Source organism: Stegostoma tigrinum, chromosome 36 (assembly GCF_030684315.1).
Source record: "Stegostoma tigrinum isolate sSteTig4 chromosome 36, sSteTig4.hap1, whole genome shotgun sequence".
Classification (NCBI taxonomy): Eukaryota; Metazoa; Chordata; class Chondrichthyes; order Orectolobiformes; family Stegostomatidae; genus Stegostoma; species Stegostoma tigrinum.
In genome coordinates this window covers 11,655,232-11,675,463 of record NC_081389.1, presented here as the reverse complement: position 1 = coordinate 11,675,463, position 20,232 = coordinate 11,655,232, and the positions used below count along the sequence as shown (strand labels likewise).

Genomic DNA, 20,232 nt, shown 5'->3' with positions numbered 1-20,232 from the left:
AATCCTGGAATTCCCTTCCTAATAGCATTGTGGATCAACCCACAACAGGAGGGCTCCATTGGTTCAAAAAGGCAGCTCACCACCATCTTCTCAACATCATCCCTACTAGGGATGGGTAAGAAATTCTGACCAGCCAGTGATGTCCACATCCCACAAAAGAATAGGGAAAAAATATTCAATGTTTATTTATCAAGGGGACGCCATGGCCTAGTGGTATTATTGCTGGATTGTTAATCCTGAGTTCCAGATAACCAGGGACCTGGGTTGAAATCCCACCATGGCAGATGGTGGAATTTGAATTCAGTAAAATATCTGGAATTAAGAATGCAGTGATTATTGTCAATTGTCAGAAAAACCCATCTTGTTCACTAATGTCCTTTTTGTGAAAGAAACAGTCATCCTTGCTTGGTTAGACCGACATGTGGTTCAAGACCCACAGCAATTGACTCCAAACTGCCCTCTGGGCAGTTAGGGATGGGCAATAAATGCTGCCTCACCAGTGACTCCCTCACCCTCTAATGAATAAAGGAGTAAAAATGTTTCATTTTTGTATCTGTACGTTCCTTTCATCTTGCACTTATTACAGTCTTGTACTTTTACCAATAAGGATGTTTCATTTCTGTCTGAGTGTTGTCTCTGTTTCCTCATGGTTTTCTAATGTAATCAAACCATTTACCATTTTATGAATTGAATGGTTGCTGTGTTTCTTCTGAAATTAGCATTTTTGCACAGGTGTGATGTTGCTAGATCTTGTCATTCCTCACTGTTATTGTTCATACTTTTTATTGTCTATACTTTTTATTGTCTGTGCTGAGCATTCATGTAGTTAACAGTGTACAGAACATGTTTTGCTTTTGTGCTCCTGAGATGCTGCTGGGCCTGCTGTGTTCATCCAGCCTCACGTTTTATTATCTGATGTTTTGCGTCCAAACTCACTTCTTGGTGTTCTTCTCACAATTAGCAGAAAGAGTGTTCATGTTTAATGTCTTCATGTATCTTATATGTTATTCATGTGTGCCACACCTAATTAGTTGACCTTACTACTTTATCAAACCTATATTTCTAACCATATATCATTACAAGAAAATTGTGGTTTCATGTCCTTGCAGAGACCTGAAAACCCACATCTCGACTAACAATTTATTGCACTGCTGAGAGGGTCTGCATTGTTGTTGCTGTTTTTTGGATGAACCTTCAAGCTGAGGCTTGGTTGTTCTTTCAGTAAGTGTAAGATAATAGTTCACTTGTGTTCTGGATAATATTTTTTGCTTAGAGCAGTAAGCAGAAACATTTTATCTGATCAGTTTCTCATTTTTTTTGTATGAATTTGTTGTGCACATATTGCCTGTCATGTTTCCCAAACTGTAATGGAGATTTCAATTTAAAAAAGCACTTAATTGGCTGCAGAGAACTCTGATATTTTGAGATCACAAAACCTGCTATATAAATACAATTCTGTGATGTGGATGAAGATCTCAACAATTTTTAGGTTTCCTTGATCTGAGATGACTAGCCCTTTCTGAAGTTATGAGGAGTCACCTTACCTGAAGCATTAACTCTGCTTTGCTTTGTCTCCACGCATACTGCCAGATCTAGAGTTTTTCCAGAAATTTCTGATTTGTGTCAAGCCATTCTTCCTGTCCTTGCTTTATAACTAGTCTTGAAGAGCTGTTAAAGGCTGTCCATAGGTGTAACCCTTTTTTTAAAATTTGGACCTAGCCTGATTGGAAATATTATTACAGACTAATTCACTCATGGGACATGGGCATCGCTGACTGGCCCAGCATTTATTGCCTACCCCTAGCTCCCCTTGAGGTTGTGGTGAGCTGCTTGAACTACTGCCATGAACTATTGCCATCTGTTGTAGTAAGTCCTCAGTGCCCTTGGAGGGAATCCCAGGATTCTAATTCAGCAGTAGTAAAGGAACATTCTTAAGTCAGAATGATGCTTTGCTGCCTTCACGCTTGGTGTTGAGGTTTAGAGTGAAAAGGAGGGACTGTTTAGACTGACTTTGTGATTATGTGCTTTGGATGTTTAAACAAAGGTTGAATCTTGAGTTTGTATCCAATCAGTTTTTACGTGTATAACTATACAGCTGATGTTTTCCAGAAATTTTGTTGACAAAACAGGCCAGTTTAGTTGTTGTTAGCCAGAGACATTACTTGATATGTTAATTAAAATCAGGGAGGCAGAGGGTCACTGAAACTACTGAAGATTGTGGCAGGTTAGAGATAGGAGTTATTAGTCCATGAGCAAATTTGAACATGAAAGAAAGATTGAAAATTGAAATGCTTCTGAATCCAGTCCCAATCCAATCCTTGCATCATTTGAACACTTGAATATGAAGATTTAAAACTAGAAAATAATTGTAGCTGTTCACTGAAGATTTTTGCGATTAACAGGGCGTAGAGCTGGATGAACACAACAGGCCAAGCAGCATCGTGGGAGCAGGAAAGCTGATGTTTCGGGCCTAGAAGTTTTATTTTTCAGATGTTGTGAAAATGACCAAGAATCAGACTTGTAATGCAAAAATTGGTGATGTGCATATTAGGAATGGAAATACAGCAATTGTATTTGGCTAGTGTCATCTCAGAACCTAATCTTAACAACCTTGAGAAACTTGTTTTATCCTTCAAAGCAAGTACTATTTTAAAGGGTGTACAGGAGCGGAAAGATCTAGCTGTTCCTGTGCATAAGCCATTAAAAGTGACAGGGCAGGTAGAGAGAGCTGTTAATAAAGTGTGTAATTTTGTAGGTTTCATTAATAGAGACATAAAGGACGAGCAAGGAGATTATGCTGAAATTTATATAGGACAGTGATTAGATCTCAGCTGGAGTACTGCATACAGTTATGATCCCCTTGATCTATGAAAGATGTGAATGCGTTGGACAGAGTACAGAAGAGGTTTATGACAATTGTCTAGGGATGAAGAACTTCAGTTATATTTTAAAAAAGTGGAGAAGTTAGTACTGTTTCTCTTGGAGAGGAGATGGAGAAAAGTGGATTTGATAGACATTTTTAAAATAGAGTGTAAAATAGATGGGAAAAAGCTGTGTCTGTCAAAAGGATTACGAACTATTGAGCATAGTTTGTGTTTTGTAAAAGAAGCAAAGCATGCGAGGTGAGAAGAAACTTTTTCACACAATAGTTGGGGTGTAGAATACGCTGCTTGGAAGCGTGATGAGACAGGTTTATGCATTCAAGACAGTATTTGGATTGCGTGTTAGACAAATGATGTGTAGATTTATGGAACGAAGGCAGGAAAGTTTAAAATAAAGAGCTGGTTCAAGCACAGGCAGTATGGCCTCCGTCAGCGCCATAATAATTCTATGAATATGTCTTCAGGCTAGTAAGTTAATTTCTCAATTCATATACATTTGTCTTTGCAAAAATAGGCACCAAGGGTTGCAGAACAGAGTTTAGGAACTTATTCTAATCCACCATCTATTGGTTAGAGCCTACACATCGTTTTTACTTAACTCTGTATCTAAGATTTCATTAAGGATTCATGGAAGGGAATTTAGAATTTGCATAAAATGCTGATCCAAAATTGAGCTTAATCATATTCACGTACAAGACTACAATTAGCTATTGATAAAGCTTCATGTAATCTGTAACTTTGATTTTGTAAAACCTTTCTTTGTTTTCTCTGCACTTAGTCGTGACTGTGCTTTGCACGTTCAAGGCCAGTGAATGTTGCAAGCAATACAGTATGTGTAGAGATGTTTGATCAGATTAACAATTGTGCAGAATACGTGAATTTGTTTCTCAAAAAGCTTTCATCACCACTTTTTTTTCGATTATTGGACACAGAATAAGATGATGGTTACCTCTGGTTAGATTTCCCAGTGCAATAAAATGAATCAAGTGGCTTATTTATATCTGTTCTTGATGTTCAGGTATAATGGAGTTGGGTATATTTCGTGGAGTTTTTTTTAAGAAAAGCATTTCTGGGGAGGTTGCTGCATTTTTCCTGCTCTGGACAAGTTTCCTGTCCAGTAAAGGTAGTTCATCCTCCAAAGCCAACTGTCGCATGTAGTGATTAGTAATGATCCATGTCATTTGCTAGTCACCAGTTAACTACAAATTCAATGTCTTAATGCAGCCAGGACAAAGAACACGAGCATCATTATCCTGATTTCTTTTGTACTTTAACCTGTGCAAACCACAAATTTCTAAAGTGATTATTCTCCTCTTTTCTGTTTGATAATGTTTTTGTTCTATTTAATCCGTTGGATATTCTTCTTTTGAGGGCCAACAATTATTCTTTGATCAAGGAAGTATTGACTGTAAAACTAATTACTACTTTCTTACTCCACATTTCTTATGTACCCTTTATCTATTTCAGTACCTAACATTGTAACTTGTTCTCATTATGTACTATTTTCTTCTGTTGTTTTCTAAGCTAATTTAGATTTAAACAATTCTAGTTTTAAGCTGTCTAGAGTTAATAATATTTTCAGAGTTTAGGGTTTCTTTGATTGCTCTATCACTACATTTCTGCTGCCATCCCTCCAGCTGGGTTTGTCAAGTCACCCTTGTCAGAAACTAAGCTGACAGGCGACATCTTTGAGCTGTACTGTGATGTGGTAGGGAACCCCACACCAGAGATCCAGTGGTGGTATGCTGAGGTCAACAGGGGCGACTCGTTCATACAGCTGTGGGATGGTGCTCGGAAACGGCGGGTTTCAATAAATACAGCTTACGGCAGCAATGGAGTGAGTGTGCTGCGTGTCACTAGGTTGGCTCTAGAAGATACGGGGACTTACGAGTGCAGGGCCAGCAACGACCCCAGGCGGAACGACCTCCGACAAAATCCAGCCATTACCTGGATACGAGCCCAAGCCACTGTTGCCATCCTACCAAGTGAGTACTACATATAGTGGTACCATAGTAGTTCCAGCTGGTCAGCAAAACCTTGTTCCTTCCCTGTTGTCTTTTTTTTAAGACTTTCCCACAACCCTTGTCCATTTATGATGTCATAGACCTGCACTCTCCTTAATAGTCTAGAAATGCTCTCGAAACGCACTTTGTCGTGCCTTTCCTTTTCATGATGCCTCTAGTTTGTGTGATTTAACTGTTCAGAAAAATCCCAGTATTCAAGTCACTTTACTCTGCCTTCGTTAATCATTGTGATGTGTTTGTCCCACAAATTCCTTACCTGCTTAGTATTCCATGGACAATAGCTTGAAGTTTTGTTATCATCAATCTTTGTAATGAGTATGCTTGAGATGCAAACCTAACCAGATTGGTTTTCTTTCAAAGCAGCCATGGCCAGATACGAGTGCTGATGAATATCTTTGTGTGTGTGCGGGTGCAGTTTATTCTTACCTAATGTGTTGGATGTGGGACAGACAGCACAACGAACTGCAAAGGGAGGTGCACTGAATCCTGATTGGTTTCTGTGGCTGCATGGGTTGTGGGAAAAAAATGATGCAGTGACACAATTCTGAAAACCATTCTAAAAATGCCTGAGGAGCACAACTTATGAGACCTTTACATTTTTTATTATAAGGACAGAATGCATAAGACGTCAGAAAGGGTTTGAAATTGGACTACTTTTTAAAAAAAAAATACCTGACCTGTCTAACCAGCAAATTCTGACATCTCCTGCTTTTAAAGCGTTTATATTTAAAAGTTGTGTTATTGAAAGAAGTGTACATAGCTAGCAGTACATTTTTAATGTGCTATAAACAGCTTTACTTCTGTTTTATCTGCTAAAAATTTCCACCTAATCTGCCATGTACTGTCTTACTGTCAGCCCAGTGTAAATTTGATTTGGAAAGAAGGACAAGTAAATTTGTAAACTTGCATATTTGCTGAACTGGCTGACAGGCTTCAATTTGTGCATATTTGAATGTATTCTAAATGCTGCCTTGCTCTCAAGGATCTTGTCAGTGTCTTTCAGAAATAAATCTTTGAAAGAACCATGAGCTCAAACTGTTGCATTTAAGGTCATTTTTGTTTTGAATGAATGCAGAGGACTTCATTCTGGATGCTGGGATTGGTTGGGGTGGGGGAGGGGTATTGTGGATGGAATTATAACACATAGAACAGAACAGTACAGTACAGAACAGGCCCTTTGGCCCTCGATGTTGCGCCAACCTCTGAACTAATCTAAGTCCATCCCCCTACAACATGGATAGTTTCTGAATTAGTTGCATTGGAGATGTCTAACTTAATGGCCCTTTAAGGTAGTAGCCTTGGTAGCTCACCACAGAATTAACAATGAAACATGTTGGTGATAACCAAGGATATAGATTTTTTTTCTTAAAAGTACAAGAATAAGGGCTGATTATTTGTTTGTAGAATTGAAGTGCTATTCACTATTTATTTTGCTACGGTTTCCAACAGAAACACTTTCGATGATTAGCAATTTTTCTCTGATCCCTTTCTTGACCACTGTCTGCTTTACTGTGATTGGGTTCAGTCTTCAGATGTTTTCAGTGATTCCATGAAAATGACTGGAATTGCACCATGAAGCCCTTTCCTTCAGAATTCTTCATTTTTTTCAAACTATTAGCCACCCTTGTGTTGATAAACAGCTCTTTGGAATGCACATTAATGCAAAAGTGCATGCCTGACCCAAGAGATGGAGTAATGTAAAATGTTGAGATATCTTAGAATTTAATGCCATCTCATGCAGTTTTAACTGTAATAGGAGTTAAAAATTCACTTCCAGGCACATGGTATTCTGGAAGTAGATAAGAATACTCACTAAAATTTTTGCAACTTTAGTGGTGGCAGTGTAACCATACTACGACATGCAACTTCTCTATATCGTAGTCCGTTGAGCTTCATTTACTTTTAAAAGCGCTGTGCATTTTGCTCTAACTACACTATAAGGTTTGTACTTTTCAGCATCCAATACTTGCAGAATAATATCTATTTAAAATGGTGAACATACAGATGTCCTAGAAATTCATTAAAGACTAGTCCGCTAAGATTGCCAATCGTGATTCCAGTTCTCTTTTTCAACAAAAGTTGGATATTGCAGATTAACTGCATTATGCTTTTGCATCTTGCTTTAATCCTTCGTTTTTCAATAGTATTGATAAGTTACTTAATGCTATCAAAAATAGGAAGAACACGGCCATTCAGAATGGTGAGTAGGCGTGAAAACAATGATCCTGTTGAAAATTCTTTTACTACTTCTTTCTTTTCTCCTATTCCAAACACCACCAGCACAAACCTACCTCCATTTTCACTTGCTTTCCTATTCTACAGATTAGAATGTTTGTGGACCACACCGTTTTCATCCCTTCTGTCTTCCAAATAATCTCACTATATACATTTACCTACAATAGTATTGCTTTTAGTGTCAGTGTCTCTCAAAAGGAATTTTAAGGGATCACTTCTTTACAATGCCCATAATGTATTGTTTTAGATTATTCAAAACACAAGCAGTGTCTCCTTTTGCTCGATTGTGGCTGAGATCCAGTAGTCTAGAAAAGGCTAATTTCTGCTGACCTGCTAGAAATTGGACCTTTTTAAATAGAAATAGTGGAGTGGCAAATATGAGATGTGAATTATTCAATGTGGCATTCCACTGTAAATATTGACATTTCTGTGACATTTCTCCTGTGTGGAAGAAGAATGATATATCATTTTTTTTTTGTAAGTAGACAAATAGCCAAAAAAAATCAGTTACAGAACTGTAAAGACATTAGACATAATATAGGCAGGACTGAGACTATGATCCTGTACTGTCCATTCGACTTTGGAGTTACATTGGAAACTTTAAAAGATCAAAGGAAGGGCAAAATATTTTGAACTAATTGTGTTGCAGAGTTGAATTAGCTTTTGAAGACTCGGTGAAGGTTAAGGCAATTCACCTTCCATGTGCTCAAGGCTCAGCCTGTTGAGATTACTGGAGCTAAATACTGTTTGTCTAAAACGTGAATGGACAGAATTGGGTTTCTTCTACTTTGCAGTCTGTTATGATGCCTGTCATGCGATCCAATATTTTAATAAAAAACCCATGAAATAATGAACTAGCCTATAAAACTGTAAGAATAACTTGTAAAGTTTTGCAAAATAATTTCAGCATTGTTTAATTTCAAGTAGTTTTATGTGTTGGGGTTGGGGGGGTGCAGGGTGAGAAAAATCACCTAACTTTGAGTCATGACATCACTACAGTTTTGGGCTGTTGGTGGTTTTCAGAATTTTGCCCATCCAGTTTCTTTTCTTTTGTCTGGGTGCATCGTATTTGATGTTTAATCTACTAATTTAAAAAGGATTTTCTGTTTTGTTATTGAAAATTGTTGATGGAAGTGCCTGAGAAAAATGATAGTTTCTATGGAATAAATGGGAATGCGATTCAAAACATTTCCAGGCAAATACTGATGGAAATTTCAAACGTTTTAGCAATGCAGCGAGGGCCGGGCCATAAATGCTGGTCAGCTAGCAATGCTCATGTCCCATGAGAGAATAAAGGAAGCAAATATACGTAGAAAGTGGTTAGATGAAGACTTTATATAAATCGACAGTTATAAGGTAAGAGTGGTAATGGAGTGGGCAGAGAGTGGAATTGGATAGAAATTGGATCCAATGTAACACTAATATAGACAGTATACTAAATGGCTTCAGCTACGGGAAGTATGATAGCATGATTCTGCCTCTTAATTAGTATTAGTCAGCTATCTATATTGCTACTCTTGAGGCTGAAAATACATTGAGAAATCAAGTAAAATCAGAATACAGATTGCTAATATAAAAGATAACTTCCATTGATAAACTGAATAAGTGATTTTCTGAACATAATGGTAGCTATATCTTTGGCGACTTCTTTAGATTTAAACCGCATAACCATGTTAGAAATAAAAAACATTAGAAAGAAGTAATTGATCATGAGAACTGAACAGGGTATACAACCTAGATATAGTAAGAACTGCTAATGCTGGAGTCAGAGATAACATAGCAGGTCAGGCAGCATCAGAGGAGCAGGAAAGCTGATGTTTCGGATCGGGAGCCTTTTTCGTGTAGAACGTATGTTATTGTGAATAAATTGAATTTTCTGGGTCATGAGACATGAAAGTATGTTTACTTTAGGTGTTGGTTACTGAAACTTCTGGGCAATTTGCCGGGCAAATTCACTTATTACAAAGTGTGATGACTGGTTTCATTAGCATTGATTTAAAGCTAATGGCACAATGACTATGGGTACTCGGACAAGGTTTTGGTCAAAAGTTATAGGGAAGGAACTGGGAGTAGGGGACAGTGAGAACAGCTTTTTACACAGCAAGTGGTAATGACTTGGAACCCACTACCAATGAAGGTTACAGAAGTGAAATCAATTTTTTTTAAAGGAAATTGTACAGGCTTGAAGGAAATAAAGTTACAGGCTGTTTGTGCTTGAGCAGGGGAATTGATCTGTAAAGAGCAGCACGAATGGCTGAGAGATTTAGGCAGGGATTTTGAGGGAAATTGGTTTAGTTGAAGTCACCTTGTACCAGAGAATAGTGGATTTATGGTTAAGAGGTGGTAGAGGTTGAGGAGCTCTGATTTCAAAGGGCAGGTGAAGAAAGTTTGAGAGTGAGTGTTTGTAATGTAAAAGTTAGAGTTGGTGAGAATTTCAAAACTGTAGTAATGGGAGATTGATATTGGATCCTAATCAACATGTGAAGGATGATTGGGATGAGATACAGGCAACTGAGTTTTGGCACAGTAGGCCTGATGTTTTGAACAGTCTTGGGAGGCCAGCCAGTAATGTATTATGCACTTGAGGCTGGAGGTTACTTAAACACATGCAAAAGTTGGGTTAACAGGTATAGAGGTAGAGTCAGGTTCTAGATGTGAAAGTAGATGTAGGTGTCAGCAGCTGGACGTTACAATTGAAAAGCAAACGCTTACCGATAATATTACCTGAGCCACCAGCAAATTGACATACGGTCCTTGTGCATATAACACAGAAAGCTAGTACACAGGTATAGCAGGTTATCAGGAAGGCACATGAAATGTTGGCCCTTAGTTCAAGGGGGTTGGAATATAAGTAAGGAAGACTTGTGCAACTGTACAGGTGTTGGTGAGACAGTGTTTGGAGTATAGCCAGCATTTTTCATCCCTTTAATTACGTATCTTTTCTTAAATCGAGGCCATTGAGAGAAGGTTCACCAGGATGACCCCAGTAAGATGTTCAGCTTGGCAAACAAGTCTACAACGTTATCCACAACCCGAGCTAAAATTCTTCTCAAAAACTTTAAAGTTTGGGACTCTATTGATTGAAAGTCAGAAGGATAAGAGGTGGTCATACAGGATTCTTACAGGACTTGACTGGCTAAATGCTGGGAGGATGTTTCTCCTCTTGGGAGAGCCTAGGACTAGAGGGCTATAGTCTGAGAATTGAGGGGCACCAATTTAAGACTGAGGTGAGCAATTTCTTCTGGGGGTTGTGTCTTTGGATCATCTTGTCTCAACTCTGGGCTGAGATCTTGCATACTTTTAACTCTGAGATCGATTTCCCCTGCTGATCAAGAGCCTAGGATTATAGTGGAAAAGGGCAGGAAAGTAGGTGTGAGGAGATCTGGTTCAGCCAGGATCCTGTTAAATGGCAGAGCAGGCATCAGGAGCTGAACTCCTGACTCCTATTCCTATTTCTTATGGATTGGTGAGTTAAATGTGTGACTCGAGGTTTGGTACATGATAAATGGATTTCAATTCATGGAACATTGATTCAGGTAATGGGGGAAGTGGGAGTTGTATTGTTGGTGCAGTCTACATTTAAGCTGTGCTAGGACCAGTGTTCTGGTCATTCATAAAACTAGATCTCTATTGAGGACTTTAAATTAATTAATGGGGGAGTTAGACAATGTGAGAGAAGATGTGGCAATTTATAATGAATGGACAATTGTTAAGAGGTAAAAATTACATTTTTTGCTTGGGGAATAATCATTTTAGTATTGCTGCAGTACGGGATAACGCCCCATCTTCAGTATTTTGCACTGTTTGTGTCTTTAAGTATATGGTTGCATTACAAACAGCCCTGAAAAAAGTGGACTTGATTCCTGGGATGAGAGGGCTCTCATGAAGAAAGATTGAGCAGATTGGTATGTATCCATTGGAGTTTTGAAGACTGATAGTTGGTCTTATTGAAAAGTTTAAGATATTCAAGAGTGGCTGGATGTTTCTCCCTCCTGAGGGACTGGCAAGAGAGAATGTGGTTTAAGAATAATGTGTTTCCAGTTCAAAAAGGAGGTGAAACTTGACCTGTGGAATTCGGTTCCCCAGAATGCAGTGAAAGCAGGGTTATTGAATCTTTCTGAAGAGGAGTGAATGAGAAGGGAGTCAAAGGATTTGGTGGGGTAAAGAGAAACCGAGTTCAGCAATCCAATCAACTGATCTTACCAAACAGTGGAATAGGCTTGAGAGGTTGAATGGCCTATTCCGACTCCCAATTTGTACAGGCGGATGGGAGGCAGAGTGGGTACAGGATTGAAAATTTTTGTTCCCATCTGAGCTTCCAATCTTCTCTGTAATTAACAATTTATTTTAGTCACATAACCTCAACTTGGGGAGGGGGGGAAAAGTGCACAGTTCATGGTTTATGGGCCTTGCCATTTGGAAATTCAGATTGCAATGGGTGTTTACTAATATATGTAAATGTCTGGAACTTGACTCATGCCAATCACATTTCTTGAATTTAGTTTAGCAAGCTAGTTACTGACCCAGATTGTAAAATTGACTAACCCTTAACTGAGGATAAAAATAATTAAATGTTGCAAGCTGGAAATCTGAAATGGAAACAGAATTTGCTGGGCAAGCACAACAGGTCTGAATTTATCTTTGAATGTGGTAACAGTTGATGTTTCAAGTCCAATTGATTTCTTTTTGGAACTTTCACCTAAAGAATTTCATAATTCACAATGGATGCTTGACATCAGCACGTCAGGTTAGAAACTAAGACCTACTGCAGACCCCAGATCAACCCATAAGCAGCCCTGATGGCCAGACTGGACTTGCTTACAAATCCTTCCTGATTCCACAGCAGCTAGGTTGGAGGGCCATTCTTGTAGATTGTTTGCAGGCAATTCCTACTTCTGTAACCAAGATTTTGATACTATTTGCCTCACAGTTGTATAATGTGCTGGAGAGGTATTGGTCGTTTGAGCACTCTTTCTATCCATGTTTCTTTGTTTACAACTGTTGGCATCTTAATTGATATTACAATGAAAATTTCATCTGGTATCAACTTGGATTTGTAAGCTAGTTCCTTGACCGATACTCTAGAAACTCATCCCCAGTTCCCAACCAATACCAGACAAATTTTGTTAAAATTGCATTTAACCCTTTTGGGAATAGAGGAACTTTGCAATTGCATTGAAATGGGTGAATTAATGGTGTACCCCTTATGTTTGCTACGAAGAGAGACTGCACATCTCATTAATATATATTTGCATTATGAAATTGCTCATTCTCTTCTCGGGGCTAAATTCTCTTTTGGCTTGAGTGCTATTAAAATCCTTCAATAGTCTGTTCCCATCTGGTGGTTGTTTTTGCAATCACATTATTAGTAAGTGAAGACTTTATTGGCAGGAAAGCCAGTGTGACACAGATGATATGCTGATGCTGGTTTTCACCATGGTTTTGGTACTACTTCTGGTAACTCTTTTTTTTTCCAGCTTCATAACAAATAATCTTGAAGTGCCAGCTTTCTCAATCTCCATTAAGCTGGTAGCAACAAATCTGTCCATGACCTCAACTATGAGCAAATACATTTTCTGAAGAAGGGTCCAGGCCTGAAATGTCAGCTTTCCTCCTCTGATGCTGCTTGGCCTGCTGTGTTCATCCAGCTCTACATCTTGTTATCACTTATTAGCAAATACTAGTTACATTGAGCTCTAGACAGCATGGCACTTTATTTGCTGCAAGAACAAACTATTTCATATAATAATTTGGAGACTGGTACAATTACAGCATGTAAAAAGCATCTGGATGGCAGTACGAATAGGAAGAGTTTAGAGAGATATGAATCAAATGCTGGCAAATGGGTCTAGATTAATTAGGATAAGTGGTTGGCATGGATGAATTGGACCGAAGAGTCTGTTTCCATGCTGTGCAACTGACTCTAATAATAGATATTTATCAATGGATGATTGACAAAACCTTAATAGTGATTATGTAAGAAACGGGCAAGTCAGTACAGCAATCCATTTAAAGAATTGTGTTTTCAAGTGGCTGAAGTTTGCTGTATTTGTTGTCAGCCTGACACCAATTTTAACGCACTAACAACTTTTATTTTGCTCTGTATTTTAGAGCCAAAGATCACAACATCTGAAGACATCGTTTTAAAACACGGAAGTCCACCTATCGTCCTCTATTGTAACCTGACCATGGCACCAATTCTCAGCAATGGCAGTTATTGGATCAAAGATGGAGAAGAAATTGCTGGGACCAGGAATTCTTCCGGTGCAAACAGCACAGAGTACAAGTGAGGTCTAAGACTTCAGGATTATGTAAACAATTGGAGTGGAATTTTGATATGAAGGCACAAATAACCAAGCATTTTTCCATTTCTTTGTATAACAAACAGGAATTGGGGATCGATTCTGATGCATTAACTAAAAATGTAGATTCCATGGTAGATATCAAGGTGTAGAGCTTTCAGATGTAGATGAACACGGCAAGCCGAGGAGCAGAAAAGCTGACGTTTTGGGTCTAGACCCTTATTCAGAAATGGGGGAGGGGAAGGGGATTCTGAAGTGAATAGAGAGAGAGGGGGAGGCAGATAGAAGATGGATAAAGGAGAAGATAGGTGGAGAGGAGACAGACTGGTCAAAAAGGCGGGATTGGAGCCTGTAAAGGTGAGTGTAGGTGGGGAGTTAGGGAGGGGATAGGTCAGTCCAGGGAGGATGGACAGGTCAAGGGGGCAGGATGAGGATAGTAAGTAAGAGATGGGGGTGGGGCTTGAGATGGGAGGTGGGAATAGGTGGGAGGACATGTTAGGGAGGTGGGTATGAGCTGGGCTGGTTTTGGGATGCATTTGGAGGAGGGGAGGATTTTGACGCTGTGAAGGCCACATTGATGCGATTGGGCTGCAGGGTTCCCCGTCGAAACCTGAGTTGCTGTTTCTGCAACCTTCGGGTAGCATCATTGTGGCACCTCAGGAGGCCCAGGATGCACATGTCATCCGAGGAGTGGGAGTGGGGAGTTGAAATGGTTCACGACTGGGAGGTGCAGTTGTTTGTTGCAAACCGAGCATGGGTGTTCCACAAAGTGGTCCCCAAGCCTCCACTTGGTTTCCCTGATGTAGAGGAGGCCACAACAGGAAAACAGCGGGTACATTGTTAATGTGGTATACTGTATTCGCTGTTCCTGGTGTGGCTGCCTCTACATTTGGGGAAACCAAGTGGAGGCTTGGGGACCGCTTTGTGGAACTCCTACACTCGGCTCGCGACAAACAACTGCACCTCCCAGTTGTGAATCATTTCAACTGCCCCTCCCACTCCTTGGATGACATGTCCATCCTGGGCCTCCTGCAGTACCACAACGATGCCACCTGAAGGTTGCAGAAACACCATCTCAGGTTTTGCTTGGGAACCCTGCAGCCCAATGGTATCAATGTGGACTTGACAAGCTTCAAAATCTCCTGTCTCCCTACGGCATCCCAAAACCAGCACAGCTCGACCCTGCCTCCCTCACCTCTCCTCCCACCTCAAGCTCCACCCCCATCTCCTACCTACTAGCCTCATCCTGCCTGCTTGACTGTCGGTCCTCCCTAACTCCCCACCTACACTCACCTTTATTGCTCCAACCCCGCCTCTTTGACCTGTCTGTCTCCTCTTCACCTATGTTCTGCTTTATCCATTTTCTTTCTGCCACTCCCTATTTCAGAATCCCCTTCCCCTCCCCCATTTCTGAAGAAAGTTCTAGACCCAAAACGTTGGTTTTCCTGCTCTGATGCTTGGCTTGCTGATCATCCAGCTCTACATCTTGTTATCTCAGATCCTCCAGGATCAGCATTTCCTACTATCTCTAACAGATTCCATCGTAGGGTGTGTTTTGTAGACTGCGAGAATGGACCTGAATGCATGCCTTGTTTTGTTTTTTTTTAAAAAAACTTCCTGGGTTATGGGCATTGCTGACTAGGTCTGCATTTGTTATGTCTCAGAATGGTGTGTTACATCAAGGGGATCTTGCAGGTCGTGTAAGTGCCCGACACTCAGTCTCGCCCATCTAACTGGTAGAAGGGCTCGATTTAGAAGGTGTCAAAGCAGTTTTGACATGTTGCTGCAATTCATCTTGCTGATGGTTCATGCTGTGCTGTTGGTGGTCAAATGGAAATTTAATGTGATAGAGGGTGCCAAATAAGTGGACTGCTTTGATCTATGTGGTATTGAATTTATTGACTTTTGTTGGAATGGCATCAGCCAAGCAAGGCAAGATATTCCTTAATACTACTGACTTGTCTTCTAGGTGTTGCACAGGCTTTGGGAAGTGAACGCCCTCCCCACAGAGTTGGCAGTGCCTGAGCTACCCAGTATTCAGATGGCTGGGCCAGCTCAGTTTCTGGTCAGTGGTAATCCCTAGGGTCATAATGATGGAAGCTTCAGCGGTGACTATGGGTGTTGAAAGTCACTGTATAGCACAGGAACAGGCTCTTTGGCCTGTCTGCATTAAGCACTGTGCCAATCCAAACTAATTTGACTAGTTTGATTTATTTAGTCAATCAGCATTAACTGTTACATTCCCCATGGCAATGCTTCTACCGATCAGAATCTAACTGATCATGTCCTTTACTTGTATGCTATAAATGTTGGTTTTCCCCCCCTTTATTGGTATTCTTGTAAATTGTTCTAATAATTGCTTCCACAAAATGTTTTATCAACAATTCCCTTCAGTCATGTTTAGTATTATGACCAGATGTCAAATGAGGTTCCCCAAATTGATGTGGTTCACACAGACACTCCAAATTGTAAACCGCCTGAGTGAAAAAGGATGAACCGGCTCGCCTTTGTTATTCACATGTTTCCCTTCAGTTAATCACAAGTTTAATTTTTAAAAGTCCCCTTTGCATATGTTTCCCTGTGAACGCAGTGCATTTGTTTTAAAAGGAGTTAATATAACCACCATTTCTTGAGCTGGCAAACAGTGTGTTTCTTAATTACTAAAATGGAGCAGTTTTAGTAATACAACACAGTAGAAATAAGAGAGCCCAAAGAGATAAAAGATTTATTAAAAGATGGTTTGATCCGGTGAATTATTCATCCATGGGCAATTAGCACTGGTAGTTTTGAAGTTGGCCGTTGAGTACCCAATTTTGATGTTCTTAGTTTTGCATATTCGAGAATATTCTGTTCTGATTCCTTTCTGCAGTGTCTGATTCCCAATATTCAGACTATATTCCTCATGTTCCCTGCAATGCAGGGGTGTTTGAAGTGACTGCTCCTGTAGCTAAGCCATGTTTTCTTGATAGGCATTGTCCCTTGACAAGTTAACAGTCACGCATCAAAAACCGGGTGGTTTTTGTTAACCCTTCCAAACCCTGCACTCCTCCCCAGAACGTTTGTTATTGCTGCTGCACGTGTTTCAGAGGGAGCGATGCCCCCACCTGTCTACCATCACCTCCCCAGAGTCTGCATTTGTGTTTTGGTGGACGCACTGCCACTCAGCCATTTAATACAAGGATAGAGAAACAAATTGCTGGAAAAGCTCAGCAGATCTGGCCGTATCTGTGAAGAGAAATCAGAGTTACAGTATCGTGTCCGGTGATCGTTGCTCAGAAATACAAGGATGTGACTTTGTACCACAGAATTCTTACACTCTGACCATTTTGGATCATGTATGGTATTCTAACACAGTGGGCTGGAGTTTTGTCAGTTGAGTGTAATGTAAAATTGGGCACTTCACCAATTTCCAAAACATTTGCCTGAAGCTTGACTGAATTTGCCTTGACTATAGTTGTTCCACCCAAGATTTAGATTTGTGATGCATTTTGGAGCGGCAGTAAAGCTCAAGAGTATGAGAGGAAAGGTAGCAGGTTAGTAGATTCATCTTGGTTCTCAGACAACTGCTCAGCTCCTATTATCATTTATATGCCTCACCACTGTCCCTTGACGTTCAGTTGCATTACCATCACTGAATACCCCACTGTCAACATCCTGGGGGTTACCATTGACCGTAAACTCAATTGTACTCACCATATAAACACACTGGCTACAAGAACAGGTCAGAGGCTAGGAATACTGCAGTGAGTGACTCACCAAAACCTGTCCACTATCTACAAGGCACAGGTCAGCAGTGTGATGGAATACTCCCCACCTCCCTGAATGGATGCATCTTTGACAATCTTCAAGACAAAGCAGCCCTCTTGGCAGCAAATTCACAAGCATTCACTCCCTCCACCACCGACACTCTGTCGGCAGTGTGTCCTGTCTACAAGATGCATTGCCGAAATTCACCAAAGATCCTTGGACAGCTTCTTTTCAAACTTCTGACCACTTCCATCTAGGAGGACAAGGGTAGCAGATATATGGGAATGTCACCACCTCCAGGTTTCCCTCCAAGCAGCTCACCATCCTGACTTGGAAGTATATTGCCATTTTTTTCACTGATATTCGTTTAAAATTCTTAAATTCCCTTCCAAGGGCCACTGAGGGTTAACCTATAGCATGTGGACTGCAGCAATTCAAGAGGCAACTCACCACCACCTTCTCAAGGGCAACTAGGGATAGGCAATAAATACTGGCCAGCCTGCAATGAGCATGTATGTACCACAGGTGAATTTTAAAATAGTATACCCCAGAACATCATTGAACCCCACCATGCCCTCCAATCTCTCCGTGGCCCACATATCCCCTATGTCACTCATGGAGTCCAAATGTGTGCTGTCCTTTGAAATTGTGCAATGATAATAAAAATTATTTCAATGCAAGTAATAGAGTACACCTGTTACAATCAAATAGCTTTTAGTGCAGTAAGAAAAACTGCATTTCTCCAGAAATAAAGTTTAATTCTAGAGTTGGCTTCAAAGTTGTATACACAAACCATGTTAAAAGCTGATTATTAGCATTACCTGGTAGAATTGTTCTGTCATGCCCTCGAGTTGCTGTGTCAATAGATAACCTATTGACCTTTTTGAAATGAATTTTGGCGAATGTTTATAATAGCGATAATGATCAAAGCACAGGAGCCTGATGCTAAAAGAACATAGTGTGTTAGATTTCATTTCAAAACAGTTTGTCAATCAGTGTAGGGGATAGATAATTTAACATCCAACAACAGTTGTTTTCTTTCCAATGTCAGGGTACTCTATATTTAATTGACAGCACCAAATATAGGATTTACCGATATGTTTTTGACAATTTTGATTGCCGTATTGCACTTTCTCCAATGGAAAAAGAACTGTAATCAATCATCGACACTTAGACAATGCTGGTCAACTTATCTTTTTGCAGGACCGAGCCATGTGATGAATGACTGCAGTAAGAGCACATCCTGTGTTGCAGTACAGTATCTGATAGTGATGCTTGGAGGTGTCAAACCATTCTGCACTTAACTGTTGCAATGTTACTGGCTTCTGAATAGACTCAGGACAGTGGCCATGTGCATGTTTTTATTTTTTTTGAGCTTCCCATACCTGTAGCAGTGCCCACAAACATTGTGTGAAAGGAAATACAATTTTCCTGCAGTTCTTGACTATTTTTTTACCGTATTCATTTAGTGGGATGTGGGTGTTGCTGGTTGGCCAGCATTTCTTGCGCATCCCGAGTTGCTGTTGAGAAGGTAGTGGTAGGCTGCTGCCTTGAACCGCTGCATTCCTCTTGCTGTGGGTTGACGCACAATGCTATTAGGCAGGGAATTCCCGGATTTTGCCCAGCGACAGTGAAGGAACAGCGATTATATTTCTAAGTCAGAATGGTGGGTGGCTTGGAGGGAGACTTTGAGGTGGTGGTGTTCCCACGTATCTGCTGCCCTTGTCCTTCTCAATGGAACTGTTTGAGGGTTTGGAAGGTGCTGCCTGAGGATCTTTGGTGAATTTCTGCAGTTCATCTAGTAGATGGTACACACTGCTGCTATGAACATCTGTGGTGGAAGGAGTGAATGTTTGTGGATGTCATGCCAGTTAAGGGGGCTGCTTTGTCCTGGATGGTGTCAAACTTCTGAGTGTCTTTAGGGCTGTACTCATCCAGGCAAGTCGGGAGTATTCCATCACACTCCTGACTTGTGCCTTGTAGATGGTGGACAGGCTTTGAGGAGTCAGGAGGTGAGTTACTTGCCGCAGTATTCCCAGCTTCTGGCCTGTTCACGTAGCCACTGTGTTAATGTGAGTCCATTTGAGTTTCTGGTCAATGGTAAACCCCAGGATGTTGATAATGGGGGCTGCAGTGATGGTAACACCATTAATGTCTGTTGGTGATGGCAGTAGCCTGGTATTTCTGTTGTGTGAATGTCACTTCCCACTTGTCAGCCCAAGCCTGGATATTATCCAGATCTTGTTGCGTGTGAACGTGGACTGCTTCAAATTCTGAAGAGTCATGAATGGTGCTGAACATTGTGCAGTCATCAGCGAACATCTCCACTTCTGACCTTTATGATGGAGGGAAGGTCATTGATGAAGCAGCTGGTTGGGCCTAGGACACTACCCTGAGGAACTCCTGCAGAGATGTCTAGGAGCTGAGATGATTGACCTCCCACAACCATGACCATCTTGCGATGTGTAAGGTATGACTCCAACGTTGCATTTGCCCCTGATACCCAATGATTCCAGTTTTGCTAGGGGTCCTTGATGCCACACTCGGTTGAATGCAGCCTTGAAATCAAGGGCTGTCACTCTCACCTCACCTCTGAAATTCAGCTCTCTTGTCCATGTTTGAACCAAGGCTGCAATGAGATCAGGAGCTGAGTGGTCCTGGCGGAACCCAAACTGGGAGTCATTGAGCAGGTGCTGTTTGATAGCACTGTTCATGCCCCCTTTCGTCACTTTACTGATGATTGAGAGGAGACTGATGGAGTGGTAATTGGCCAGGTTGGATTTGTCCTCCTACTTAGATACAGGGCCTGCTTGGGCAATTTTCTACATTGTCGGGTAAATACCAGTGTTGTTGCTGTACTGGAACAGCTTGGCTAAGGAAACAAGAAGTTCTGGAGCACAAGACTTCAGTACTATTGCCGGAATGTTGTCAGGGCCGATAGCCTGTGCTGTATCCAGTGCTTCCAGCCTTTTCTTGATATTGTATGGACTGAATCTATTTGGGTGAAGACTGGTATCTGTGACGCTGGGGACCATTGGAGGA

General features: G+C 40.7%; 1 protein-coding gene across 2 annotated transcripts in view; it reads left to right on the top strand.

Annotated features, from left to right (window-relative positions):
- The window catches only part of nptnb (neuroplastin b), a 73,805-nt gene that overhangs the window by 22,854 nt on the left and 30,719 nt on the right, over nucleotides 1–20,232 (top strand). The window contains exons 1-3 of one of the 2 annotated variants that reach the window (XM_048520584.2): nucleotides 3,101–3,122; nucleotides 4,520–4,867; nucleotides 13,253–13,427. In XM_048520584.2, coding sequence (XP_048376541.1) covers nucleotides 3,116–3,122; nucleotides 4,520–4,867; nucleotides 13,253–13,427 — 530 coding nt within the window. In that variant the 5' untranslated portion in view covers nucleotides 3,101–3,115. Of the gene's footprint in view, nucleotides 1–3,100; nucleotides 3,123–4,519; nucleotides 4,868–13,252; nucleotides 13,428–20,232 lie in introns of those variants that run through there. The other variant, XM_048520586.2, reaches the window with a different exon arrangement.